The sequence below is a fragment of the Microplitis demolitor genome, chromosome 8 (assembly GCF_026212275.2).
Source record: "Microplitis demolitor isolate Queensland-Clemson2020A chromosome 8, iyMicDemo2.1a, whole genome shotgun sequence".
Lineage (NCBI taxonomy): Eukaryota > Metazoa > Arthropoda > Insecta > Hymenoptera > Braconidae > Microplitis > Microplitis demolitor.
In genome coordinates, this window is record NC_068552.1 from 262739 (window position 1) to 276242 (window position 13504).

The 13504-nt window shown below is 27.4% G+C and overlaps 1 protein-coding gene across 1 annotated transcript in view; it reads left to right on the plus strand.

Moving 5' to 3' along the window:
* The window catches only part of LOC103568723 (ets DNA-binding protein pokkuri), a 35471-nt gene extending 24326 nt beyond the window's left edge, over positions 1-11145 (plus strand). Inside the window, exons 2-5 of the mRNA XM_008545683.3 lie at positions 4263-4499; positions 5611-6264; positions 6341-6590; positions 8525-11145. Of these exons, the coding sequence (XP_008543905.1) occupies positions 4289-4499; positions 5611-6264; positions 6341-6590; positions 8525-8795 (1386 nt within the window). The 5' untranslated portion in view covers positions 4263-4288 and the 3' untranslated portion in view covers positions 8796-11145. The remainder of the gene's footprint in view (positions 1-4262; positions 4500-5610; positions 6265-6340; positions 6591-8524) is intronic.
* The last annotated feature ends 2359 nt before the right edge of the window (positions 11146-13504 follow it).

A 13504-nucleotide genomic window follows, 5' to 3' on the forward strand; every position in this document is an offset into this window, starting at 1 on the left:
GTTATTCTGTTACTTATTTAATGTACATATATATATATATATATATATATATATATATATGTATTCATATTTATAAGATTGTTTATAGAGTAGTGTGAGATGACCCGGCATGGCTTGGCCCCACTTGCTCTGACTTTATACATTAGATACTTGTTAATACACAGCTTCACTTTGCTCTTTGCTGGACCAGTTAACGTAAGAAATAACAACACTGTTAGTATATGTATATATATACCAGCACGGCTCGTTCAACCACGAGGTCGCGCTTCAAACGTGGGACCTTTCGCTGTATCGACTTCCGACAAGTCGATTAAGGCGATCCCGTATGTCGACCTCGTATTCCCCTCGATCCTACACACTACATAAGTGCCTCTGTTTCTTTGTGTCGCCCGGAATTTTTTTTTTTTTTTTTTTTTTACACATGGTCACTCTTGAGCTGTAATTATTCATCAACTGGTTTTCATATGTACTTGCAAAAAAAATTATTGAAAAAATATACTAAGATTTATATGAAAGCTTTAAAATCACATGTTAGGTCTTCTTTTTTAATTTAATATTGGCGTGAAATTTTTTGTTTTCAATTATACTGAAGTTAGCCGATGTCTAATTGTTTTTTGATTTTATTTTTAAGTGATAAATTATGAAAAAGTAAATATTTTTAAAAATTGCACTTGTAGTTTTTTTAATTCTCTACATGTGCATTTTTTTATTTTTCATTTATTTGTAATTAATTTGTTAAAAAAAAATTCGAAAATTGTCTGCCAATTCATCATTCTAAAGTTAATCAATTAATAATTTTTTGAATTTTTTTTTAAACGATAAATTATAAAAAAAAAAATATTTCAAAAAATTGCACTTGTAGTTTTTTAATTTTACTACATGTGCATTTTTTTATTTTGATTTTTTTGTTATTAATTTGTTAAAAAAAAAAATTCAAAAATGGTTAACTGTATGCCAACTCATGATTCTAAAGTTAGTCAGTCTAATAATTTTTTGATTTCTTTTTAAACGACAAATGATAAAAAAAAAAAAATATTTCCAAAAATTGCACTCATAGTTTTTAAAATTCTCTACAAGTGCATTTTTTTGGTTTTTTTTTTTTTTTTTTTTAATTATCGAGAAAAGAATCCGAAAATTGTTAATTGTCTGCCAACTACAGGATCGTGTTTTAAACTCAATGCAAAAAATTTTTTCGGGTAAATAAAAATTTTTTTTTCTATATACCAATATATAAAAGTATATAAAATGTTGATGTAACTGATTATTATCGAATAATGAATTAAAAAAAAAATCCATACACAGTAAATGTCATGTCTATTTGATAATTATGATAACTTCTCATAGCAAGTATTGACTGACATAAGCCATGAGTGTTAACATTCTATGTAACAAAAAAGGTAAAATAAAATGTGTGCGAGTTCTGGCACACGAAGAACAGAACCCGCTACACCACACTCCACACTAGGAGAATCTGGTCTGTTACTTTTTCTTGCGTAAGAATCAAAGTAGCAGTGAGCGAGAATAAGTAGTGTACAGGGCTCGAGGTAATGTGAAGGTACAGGACAAAGAGAAGGGAAGTCAGTTGAAGAAAGCTAGAGTATACATATACATATATATATATATATATATATATATATATATATATATATATATATAAATGTCTTGCGAGGAAGAGAGGGAGAGACTAATAGGAAACGAGCAAGAAAAGGAGAGACAGCTTGATAAAAGGTGAGGCGATGACGGCGACGACGACGACGACGATGTTGATGTGGTGGCGGTGGAGGAGAAAAGAGAAGAAGAGGGCACGAAGAGAAGGCGGACTCCCGGCACGCGAAGGTCGATGTGCCGTTGTCTCGCGTTGCTCTCTCGCACCAGGAAATTGCCATCTTCCACGTCATAGCCTTTACTTCCAATAGCGATACTTAAATGCTGATGTATAGTTGTTACATGTAAATATTCAACTCATGCGTGTACTACTTACTTTTTTTAAATTTTATAAATAACAATAATAAATTTTACACAATTGTCCGAGCTTTTAATGAACGAATTGTAATAATAATTTAAGTGGGGTTAATATTGGTCAGCACAAGTACAAGAAAGCCAATTGACGAGATGACTTCATTCGTCATGAGCCTCTTTTAAAAAATAACAAAGATTAATCTTGTGAGTTTTAAACTCCGAGCTCGGAGCAATTAAAAATGTCTATTATTGTTAATGTTTTTTTTTTTATTATAATTAATATGCATGGAAAAAAATCATGCTCAAAATTTTAATGGTTTGTGGTTTATTTTCGACTTAAAATTAGTATATTCGATACTAATACCAAACCAGGATCATTAAATATATTACAAAATGGATATTATTTATATTCAAATTTGATACGCAGAAGAGCAAAATTTGTAATTTCGTATATTAAAATTAATATGAAAAAGAATCGATAAATTGATATCTACAGTTATTACTATTCAAATAAACAGAAAAATTTAAAAATGAGGAACGAAAAAATTAGTAAACGTACATCTTAATATATAAAGATCTAGTATACGAATTTTTCATTTTATTATTTACCACTTACTCGATATATGTATATAATAAATTAATTTATAATAACGAATAAATAACATTTTATATTAATTATTAGTCAATGGGATAGAATTTATAAAATAAGAGTTAAAAATTTTCGGTATTTTTATGAGAAACAAAATCAGTATCTAGTATACTAATTTTTCATTTTATTATTTACCACTTATTCGATTTATGTATATTGTAAATTAATTTATAATGATGTATAAATGATATTTTAAGTGATATCGAATTTATAAAATAAAAGTTAGTAACTTTGGCGATTTCCGGCCGGAAAAATCAGTATCTACACGGAGAAAAAAATATAGTAAATTGTACTAAAAATATGAGAATAATTACTAAATTTGAATAGTAATTTTGAAGCGGTTATGATTTATATGAAAAATTAATAAACAGATAAGCATATTTTACAAGTCGTTTAGTAATTTCTCATATACTGACTATGAAAAATCTCCTATATTGCATACTAATTTTTAGTTATATTTAGTAAATTTTACTATCCTGTTTAATAAATTTTACTATTCCGTTTAGTAAATTTTACTATATTCGAATGAAAAAAAATTAAATAAAATTTTTATTAGCTTTTAACTTTTCATTATTATTGCTATCACTTTGATTATTATTGTTACTTATGTTATCTGTATTGGTGTTGGTGTCGATTTTTGTTTTTTAAAAAGTCACTTTGTTTCAACCGAGATTCGAACCCTGATCTCCCGCGCACGAGTTCTTTCCTATGTCTGACGGCCCGATGTCTCCTTTGGACAAAAGTTTCAAAACTTGTAATACATATTTGTATATACTATCCCCACCAACTTTTAATTTTATCTATGCATAGTAGAATTTACTATACAAATAGTAAAAAATATAATCGTCTTAGCAAAAAATACAGTACGCATAGTAATTTTGAATATCTTATTATGTAATTATTACTAACTAGTAAATTTTACTAATCGTTTAGTAATAAATACAATACAGAATGTATTTTTTCATATATGTTAGTTAATTTTACTATAGTATTAAAATTCTTACTATACTTTTTTCTCAGTGTACCAATTGTTAATTTGACCAATAATTACTTTTTAATAGATTATGCCATATATTAATTAACTTTCACTAATAACCCACGTATTATACCTAAAAGTAATAATATTTAGTTACTTTTAGAAATAATTGATGGTAGTTTTTAGGAATCTGCAGAAATTAGTAAACTACTTTGCATTAAGCACATAATAGTACTAATTATTGATAACAGATTCCACTTTTTACTACTATTTATTAATTTTTAATATTCTGTTTTTTTTTTTTTTTTCGTGTGTATATGTATATGTATATATAGTATTTGTTGAAGCTGTTTTTACAACGGAAGCACCTTCGACGTCGATGGAAATGCGGTATGCAAATCCGGGACAAGAACGGATACTGGTCTTCCTGCTGCTACCGTCAGTAGTCACTGTTTCTTATAAACTTATCGTTAAGACCGCGTTTTACGATACAATACTCTCACGCGACATTCTTTTAGTTTATGATAACATATAAGTATGAGTATAAGTAATCTTGTAATTAAAGTCAAATAATAAAATTAATTAGTTTTAATTTTTTGTAATAAGATCTGATGTACAATTTAGAGTATTAAGCAACATAATTATTTTATATTAAGGTTTTTTTATTTTGTGTTGCAGCCAGGTGATAGTGTGAACGTCGTGTTATGAAACTATTGCCGACGATTCAGTTGCCGCAACTACCGCCGGTCTCAGCTGCTGGCGGCATGACGGGAATGGATTCCCGTCTCCCACCAGGGATATCTTTACCTTTCAGTCCCACGGATTTATTGTGGCGATATCCGCCCATGAGTTTTCCCTCTCATCCACCTCAAAGTCCTCTGTTGGACTTTAAAACTCATTTGCCTTCAAGTTTAGGTAATTTATTTTATTATTTTATTTAATATATATATGAGGGTGTTTAAAAAAATTTTTTTTTTCTAGGTAACAGGTTCTAAAGTTTAATTTAAATTTAAAAAGACGCGGGAAAATTAGAGTTCTTAAAATAGACGATTAATAATTTTAGATTTTTTTTTTCAATGATTTAGTATAAAAAAAAATAAAATAAAAATATGCACATGTAGAAAATTAAAAATACTATTAGTGCAATTTTTTCAAATATTTTTTTTTTTTTAATAATTCTTCGGCTAACTTTAGTTTTATATCGCAGTTTTCTATTTTCCATAAGAATAACATGGAAAATTTTTTTTTGCGTCTTGTTATTTGTATAACTAGGCAATGATGCGTCGTAGAAAAATTTTGCGGACATATTTTCGTAGGAATTTAAACGCTGTACAAAAAAAGTCTCTTAGCATTTTTTGATAAATTTATCGGTTCATAAGTTATTGGAGCTTAAAGTCAAATTTGTAATAAATTTTTAAATATTCTTACTTTTGCGGTAAAACTATCAGACTTATCACAAAATGTCATAGGAACTTTTTTGTGGAGAATTTAATCCTCTACAATTTATTTTCAATAAAGTTTTTTCAAATTCCTCATTGTTTTCTAGTTATTTTCATTTAAGTATCAGGCTCTTGAAATCGATCAGGATACGACTTTTTTTTAAGAGCTTGACATTAAAATGAAAATAACTAGAAAACAATGCGGAATTTGAAAAAACTTTATTGATAATAAATTGTAGAGGATAAAATTCTCTACAAAAAAGTTCCTATGACATTTTGTGATAAGTCTGATAGTTTCGCCGGAAAAATAAAAAAACCTAGAAATTTACTAGAAATTTGACTTTCAGCTCCAATGACTTTTGAACCAATGGATGTTTCAAAAAATTATAAGAGACTTTTTTTTAGAGCATTCAATTCCCAACAAACATATGTCTGCAGTTTCTTCTATTTTTCACAGCCGTATTTTTATATCTAAATTTTTTGAACCTGTTTCCGAGAAAAAATTTTTTAAACACCCTAATATATATATATATATAAATTAATTATAAAAATATATAACAATGAATAATGATTACAATTATTTATAGCTTCAGATCCTCGAGTATGGTCGCGAGATGATGTGGCGACATTTTTACGATGGTCAGAACGTGAATTCGATCTGCCTCAGTTTGACATGGATATGTTTCAAATGAACGGAAAAGCTCTGTGTCTGCTAACAAAATCAGACTTGGGAGAAAGATGTCCTGGTGCCGGAGACGTTCTTCACAATGTCCTCGGTATGCTGGCTCGCGATTTCAATCAATTACAACGATGTCTTCCGAGTAGTCCCGTAACGCCTACGAGACATTCGGCGTATCCTTTGAGTCCTCACTCACATCCGCCAACGCCAACGTGGGCTGAGAATCCTTATGCAGCGAACCTTGCCTCACTTATGTCTGCTAATTCAGTAACACTCTCACCGGCGCCATCAGTTGATAGTCAAGCGGGATCACCCGGTCATGCTGAGAGTAATCAAACTCAAGTGTATAAAAGTGATTCAGATGAGGATAATCATCAGAGTAGCAGTAGTCCACCAGCAACACCAACCGCTCTCACGGCTCAGAGACTCAGTGAAGTCTGCGTCAAGGACCAGCCCAGTCCCACATTGCCATCTCAATTAATGCCACTTACGCCTGGAGGATTCCGACCTGCTTCTACTGCTAGAGAATTTTTTCCCAGCGATTCACCTGAACCCAACACGAGTATGCTCATATATTTAATTAAAATCTTACTGCTGCTTGATTTATTTTATTTTATTTATGTATATTTTTTTATCAGATGGTAGACTTCTTTGGGATTTTTTACAACAGCTACTAAACGACCCGTCCCAGAGATATACGCATTATATTGCGTGGAAAAGCCAGGAAACGGGAGTTTTCAAAATAGTTGACCCGCCAGGTCTGGCAAGACTTTGGGGAATACAAAAAAATCATTTGTCTATGAACTATGATAAAATGAGTAGAGCACTTCGTTATTATTATCGTGTTAATATACTGAGGAAAGTTCAAGGCGAACGTCACTGCTATCAGTAAGTATAAAAAAAACAGTTGATAGCAATATATATTAGGGCGATTCGTTTTGAACATTTTTGTTTTCACTTCCACAGCAAAATATTTATGTATCCAAAAAATAATTCTCGAAGTTAAGCCATTAATTTAACTTCTAAAAATTTTTATTTTTATTTTGATTTTTTTATTTAAAAAGATGACACAAGTTGGCCGATTCCAATAATTTTTGGATTTTTTTTAAGCGGTAAATTATGAAAAAAAAATATTTTTAAAAATTGCACTTGTAGTTTATTAAATTTTCTACATGTGCATTTTTTTATTTTTTTTTTTTTTGTTATTAATTTGCTGAAAAAAAAAATCGGAAAGTTTTTAATTGTCTGCCTACTGGGATCTTTTGAAATGCGCATGAAATCGAACTATTTTTTTAAAATTCTCTGTAGCTCTAATTCTTTGTAAAAAAATATTTTTTAAAAAATTCCACCAATTACTTTTTAATATTAATTTTAAATCAGTAAATAATTTCTTTTTTTATTAATTCAACGGATTAACGAAAATAAAAAGAATTAAATTTGATAAGCATCGGAAGAATTTTTAACAAAATTAATAAAATCTCTATATCTCGCGAACGAGCAACTTGAGCCACTTAACCAAGAGGACATTTTTTGTAGAGAATAAAATTTCCTAAAAAATTGTTATTTGCATTTTTACTGTAAATTTTCTAGTTTAGTCAGTATCAACTAAAAACCCAAATTATCATTAGAGAAATGATTTTCAGAACCAATACAGAAAAAATAATTAGAGTCACAGTAAAACTGACGAGAGAACTTTTGAAGAGTATGAAATTATCTACAAAATGCCGCAAATGGTGACCCAATAACTTGAAATGCTGAGCTACAGAGAATTTTGAAAAAATAGTTCGATTTTTTTGTTGGATTTAAATGATCCCGGTTAGCAGACAACCCTTTTCGGATTTTTTTTTAACAAATTAATTACAAAAAAAAAAAAACTAAAAATATACACATGTAGAAAATTTTAAAAACTATAAGTGCAATTTCTTCAAATTTCTTTTTTTTATAATTTATCATTTTTTAAACAATTTAAAATAAAAATAAAATTTTTAAAAATTGAGGGGTGAAAATTTTCGATAATTTTTTTCTTGGCACATAAATATTTTGCTTTGGGAGTGAAAAAAAAAATGTTCATTCAAAACGAATCAGCCGTAAGATAAAAGCCCCTATACCCGGTCACTTTTCATTGGAGTGAGATTAAATCACTCAATATAAATTAATAAATAAAATTAAAAACCATATTTTTTTTTATAGTTATTTTTTAAAGTTTCGAGTATTAGAATCAAATTTTAGTTTCAAGAATAATCTTGATAATTAATTATTGTTAATTTTTTAAATAAGGTCCTTGAGTGTACTCGTAGTCGCTCACTAAAAGTTGTCATGTACCATTACTCGACCAACACATGGCCCTATAGTCGCTCAAAGACAATATAAATTAAACTATCATAAGTTTATTGATTTGGACAAATAATTTATAAATTATACTACTTTATTCTTTGATAATTTAAAATTTCATGAATTTTAAAAATGTATTTAATAATATATAGTTATAACAATTCTTAAAAAATTTGACGCAACCTAAATTTAATCTAACGAATGAACGTCAAAGTAAAAAATCCCCGGCTGAGCGCGATTTTGCAAACAGTCATTTAATTTAAATTTACAATCTGTTATAAAATAATTTGATACATGATATTTTAATATATTTAGATTCGCAAATAATTATTTATCAGTAATATTTTTAGTTGTAATTTTTTTTTATAAAAATTATAAAAAATCGCCTTAAACAGTTAAAGTGAGCGACTAATGGTACTGAGCGGGTATAGGGGATTTTACCTTATATACAATTGAAGTATGTATATAAATTTATATTATTTTTGTTATAGATTTCTTCGCAATCCTACAGAATTAAAAAACATAAAAAATATATCGTTATTACGCCAGCAAATGCGAATAAAATCCGAACCAGATGAAGAAAGCCCTGTATCCGTAAACGGAATAGAACAGGAAGTAGATATGCCGACTGACCTCTCAATGTCAAGCATGAATCAGCCTTCTTTTGAGCAGCCTCTTCCTCTTCATGATCCACCTGCCAAGTATCGTAGCCATGCGTACAATCTCGCTAAAACTAATCAAGAACCGGAAGACAGGAAGTGACGCGAGACTTAACAGGGATCTGCTTGATTTTGCATTGAAAAGTTTATGTGTTGCGACTGTTTAGTATAAAAAAAAAAGGAAAAAAAAAACATATATAAAAGTAAGCTTTTATTTTATTAAAGTTCACTAGTTATGATTCGTCGCTGTGCCCAAGTGAATCTAATTAATCAAGACTGATTCATAAATCCGACAATCGAATATTTCATGTTCAATTAATACAATTACAAACATTTAATATGTATAGTTTAAAAGAAGAGAAAGAAAAAAGTTAAGTTAAGTAAACTAAACTAAACTAAAAACGTCCTCCAATGCCGGTAAATTAACTGGTTGAGTATAAAAAAGTTTATCTTCCAAATTACCATATGAGATTCCAGTTGGATTACCAGTAATTAGAGTCCAGCCGTGATATTTTATCTCTCTCATTTTATTTTATAAAAAAATTAAAAATAAAATGTCAATTTTTGAAATTGACAAATTAATCGAGAAAAATAAAAACTTTTTTTCATTTGTAAATATATGTATATTAATTATATATATATGTTTATTAGGGTGGCCCAAAAAAACCAACTATTTTCTTTTCGAGTCGCTTATGAAAATTTGTTGGCTTATGATGTTTTAAGAAGCCTCTCCAAAAATCAGATAAAAAATTTTCGAGAGGTCGCTCATGAATTTTGAAAATATCAAAAATGATTGAAATTCGGATTTTTTACTTCGAAATTTTTTCTTCGGTGGCAGTAATAGTTTACATTTATAAAATCATGTCTATGCCGAAAATTTCAACAAATTTCAACATTTTCCAAAATTTAAATATTTAAACGGCGCTCAAGAATTTTGAATATTAACTGATAATATGTGACTAAAACTTTGAATTAGTTTTTGTATTTTTTTATTACTCAATTATTGTCATTTCACTAAAATATAACTTTTGCATAACCAAAAATATAAAGGACAGTCTTAAACAATAAAATTTGACAAGTTTTGAATAAGCGAGAAAACCTAAAAATTGAATTAAAAAATAAAAAAGTATGTAAAAAACTTATTATTTATATTTCTCGGGTTATATTTTCATTCATTGCGATGCAAATTGATGGTGAGAAAATCGAGAAGCTTTATTATCAATATTCAAGGGTCGCTCGAAAACGTTCAAAAGACAGCACTCGGAAACATTCAAAATTCTTGAGCGAGGATTAAATATTTAAATTTTGGGCTTAGATTTTCAGCGTAGTCATGATTTCACAAATATAAACTATTGCTGCCATGAAAGAAAAAAATTTGAAATAAAAATTCAAATTTCGATCATTTTTGATATTTTCAAAATTCGTGAGCGACCTCTTGAAAATTTTTTATTGAGCTGATTTTTGGAGAGGCTTCTTAAAACATCGTAAACCAACAAATTTTCATAAGAGACTGAAAAAAAAAATAATTAGGTTTTTTGGGCCACCCTAATATCTATGTTTATATCTTATATATTATAGTCATATATAATTATTTGTTCATACAATGATTTATAAATAAATATAAGCATATCGAATCGCTCATGTTAAACATGTAGTGATAAATTTCGTCTATCTAAAAATATATATGATTATATATGATTTGATATGTATAGCAATAAAAAGCTTCAAAAGTATCAGTTTTAAAAAATAAAATATGAGAATATACATAGTTTCGATTAATGAAAAAAAAAAATATGATATTGTAAATTCATATCTGAGTATATATAACCGTTTTATATATGTATTAGATAAGTGCGTAAATATGTGGCAATAAGTATTATGAATATGATGATATCCATTCTTAATCATATAATTATTAATTTATGATTATATATGTTCATATATGACCTTATGTGATATCAAATGTGCCAATAAATAGCCTTATACATGGTCAGATATGATAATATCTACTCATATATGATTATGCCTGTTTAGATGTGAATTAATATTAATCATATATGTATTTAATATAAATAAATATATACAAATATATATTTATATAAATATGAAGCTATTTATTGCTATATTTAGTATCATTTAAATAAATCTGGTCATGTGTAAACAAATATTATCATATATTGTGTGATTTTTATATAAAAAAAATATCACATTACTAAAACCATAAGGGCGTATCGTATTTTTTCGGTTTATTATCAATTATAGGTTAGAGTAAAAAAAAAACTTGCAAGGGTATTAAAAATTATCTCTCTACATCTTAATTTATCTGAACAAATATTCATTTAACTAAAAAACAAAAATTCTTTATTTAATTTTGATCGAAATATAAGTTATAAAAGAGATTCGACCGAAACTAGTGACTCGAAGTAGTGTTTGAATTTTTTTGTTTGCTAAATTCTCCTAATAGTTTTGAAAATTCATTATTTTAATTTATAATAACATAACGAATTCATAGATTAATATTTATTAATTATTTAATCAAAGAAAGTAACGAAATGACTTGGTTATTTTTGACTCATATGATTTAATAAAAAGATTTGGCAACAGCGAGTTCTAACTTCTTACACATCGATATTCAAATTAAAGCGGGAAAATTTATTTCTAATCTCGTCTTTCTTATTAATGTATTTCTGTCTTTGTTTTTTCTCTCAGCTGCTTCCGCGACGTTGCCAAACCCTCAATAATTTGTATCTCTGTCGATGAACGAGATTAATTAATAAAGTTTAACTGGAATTATTTAAATAATTACAACGGTAACACTATATTGTTAAAATCTTATCATATTCCAAAAATATTCAAGTTTATGGCATTTGGTTTTTTATTTCTTAAACTTGGGAGGTTAATAATGAAAATAATCGAACAAGTCATGACGGGAGCTTATCCGCCATAAAAGCCTGTGTATAAGAACTTTAAAAACGTCATTTTTAAATCTTTTTTTCTAAAAAACTAGACGGCGGGTCATATTCAAATTTAGAGAATACATAGATAAAGTACTTCTTTACATGTAAACTAAGTTTCAAATCTTAAAGTTTGAAAATCCTTTTTACATTAGATTCGGTCGAACCTCTTTAATTCAAGAATAGACAAAACGCATTTAAAAAATTTTGAATGCTGTGAAATTTAATTTAATCAAATTAAAAAAGAGCACTTTAAAATTTTTTAATTTTTCAAATGTGCATTTTTTCATTTTTCAATCAAGGTTAAATTTTCAGATTTTTTTTTTTTTTTTTTTTTTTCAAAAATCGATTGCTGTTGTTCTTGGGAATTGTAATGATTCTAGAATACCAAAATCTCGAAGCAAGTTTGATGACCTAAATCATTTTTGTGCATCACGCACCATCCCCCAAATATATCATCAATATTATCAAAGTTATGTTCTTTAAAAATTGAAAATTTTTTTTTGTAATCTTAGGTACAGATGATCCTGACGATGGATGTTATAGAACTAATACCCTGATGAATTTATTTTTTCTTCATGTTTCATTCGTTTTTTTACTTAAATAAATATTTGTTCCCATAAATTTAATTGTGGAGTGATAATTTTTACTATCCTCGCAATTTTTTTTCTTACTCTGACCTATAATTGATAATAATTCGAAAAAAACAGGATACGTCCTTAGGGTTTTAGTAACGCGATATTAAATATGAATATTTTTTCTCGGTTAAATTGAAAATTTCATAAATCAGTGACTATTTTTGCATCGTCCCGCTCAAAGCCCAGTCATCCTCGTTTCACTTGTAAAAAAAAAAGTGATAACAAAGTTAAATAAATATAACTATAATATTATAAGTTATAAAAATAATAATATACTTAAAGAAGTAATTAAGTATCTATTAAATATAAAGAAGTAATGGTATGAGTGATTACAAATATATGATAAATAAAAAAAATAATTAAATTGAATTATGCTTAGAGTTAATTAAAAAATAAAATAATTGTTCGGGTGAATTTACACTTGAACATAAAATAAAAAATAGAGGAATACAAAGTATGAAAAATAAAAATTTATCCGCGCTAACAGGGATATATCTGTGCCAAGAATGTTACCTTACTATTATATGACAAATTATTATGTTTTTGTGTACTTTCAAGTTTATCGTATCAACATATATATTATAATGTACACATATTTTTTTTTATGTGTATTTTTAAGGCTCGTCAGTTTACTGCACTACATCTCACAATAATAAAAGTAAATAATTAATGTGTGAGAAGAAAAAGTTTTTTTTTTACAGTGCGTGCACATATATATTTGGCAGGTTGCAATTTTATAAAGTATAGACTTATAATTTAGTGTATAAGATTTATATTGTAAATGTAAATAAATAAATGCTAGAATTTATAAGTTATAAATATAAGTAAGCAATGGAAGGACGTATAAATATTAAAATAATTTAAGGGAGAAAAATTTATTGAGGTTTAAATTTTTTTATTCAAATTCGGGGCCAGACTTACATTTTAAAATTCATATATGAATATATATTAAATATAAATGGATAAAATAAATAGAAAAAATGAAATATATATAGATATATATTTTTTAATACAAAAATTTTTATTCAAAATTTGTATGTTTGAAAAAATTTAATTAGTGGTTGCATTAAAAAGTAATGGTCGTTATTTTGGAAATTTATTGTCACTTGAGTAGAAAATTTGGAGGGAAAGGGTCTGAGATACAAAAAAAAAGGATGTGATTTTTTTTTGTTTCGTTGTTTAAATTTTGAAAATTTGTGACATTATTAAGGAACAGTTCA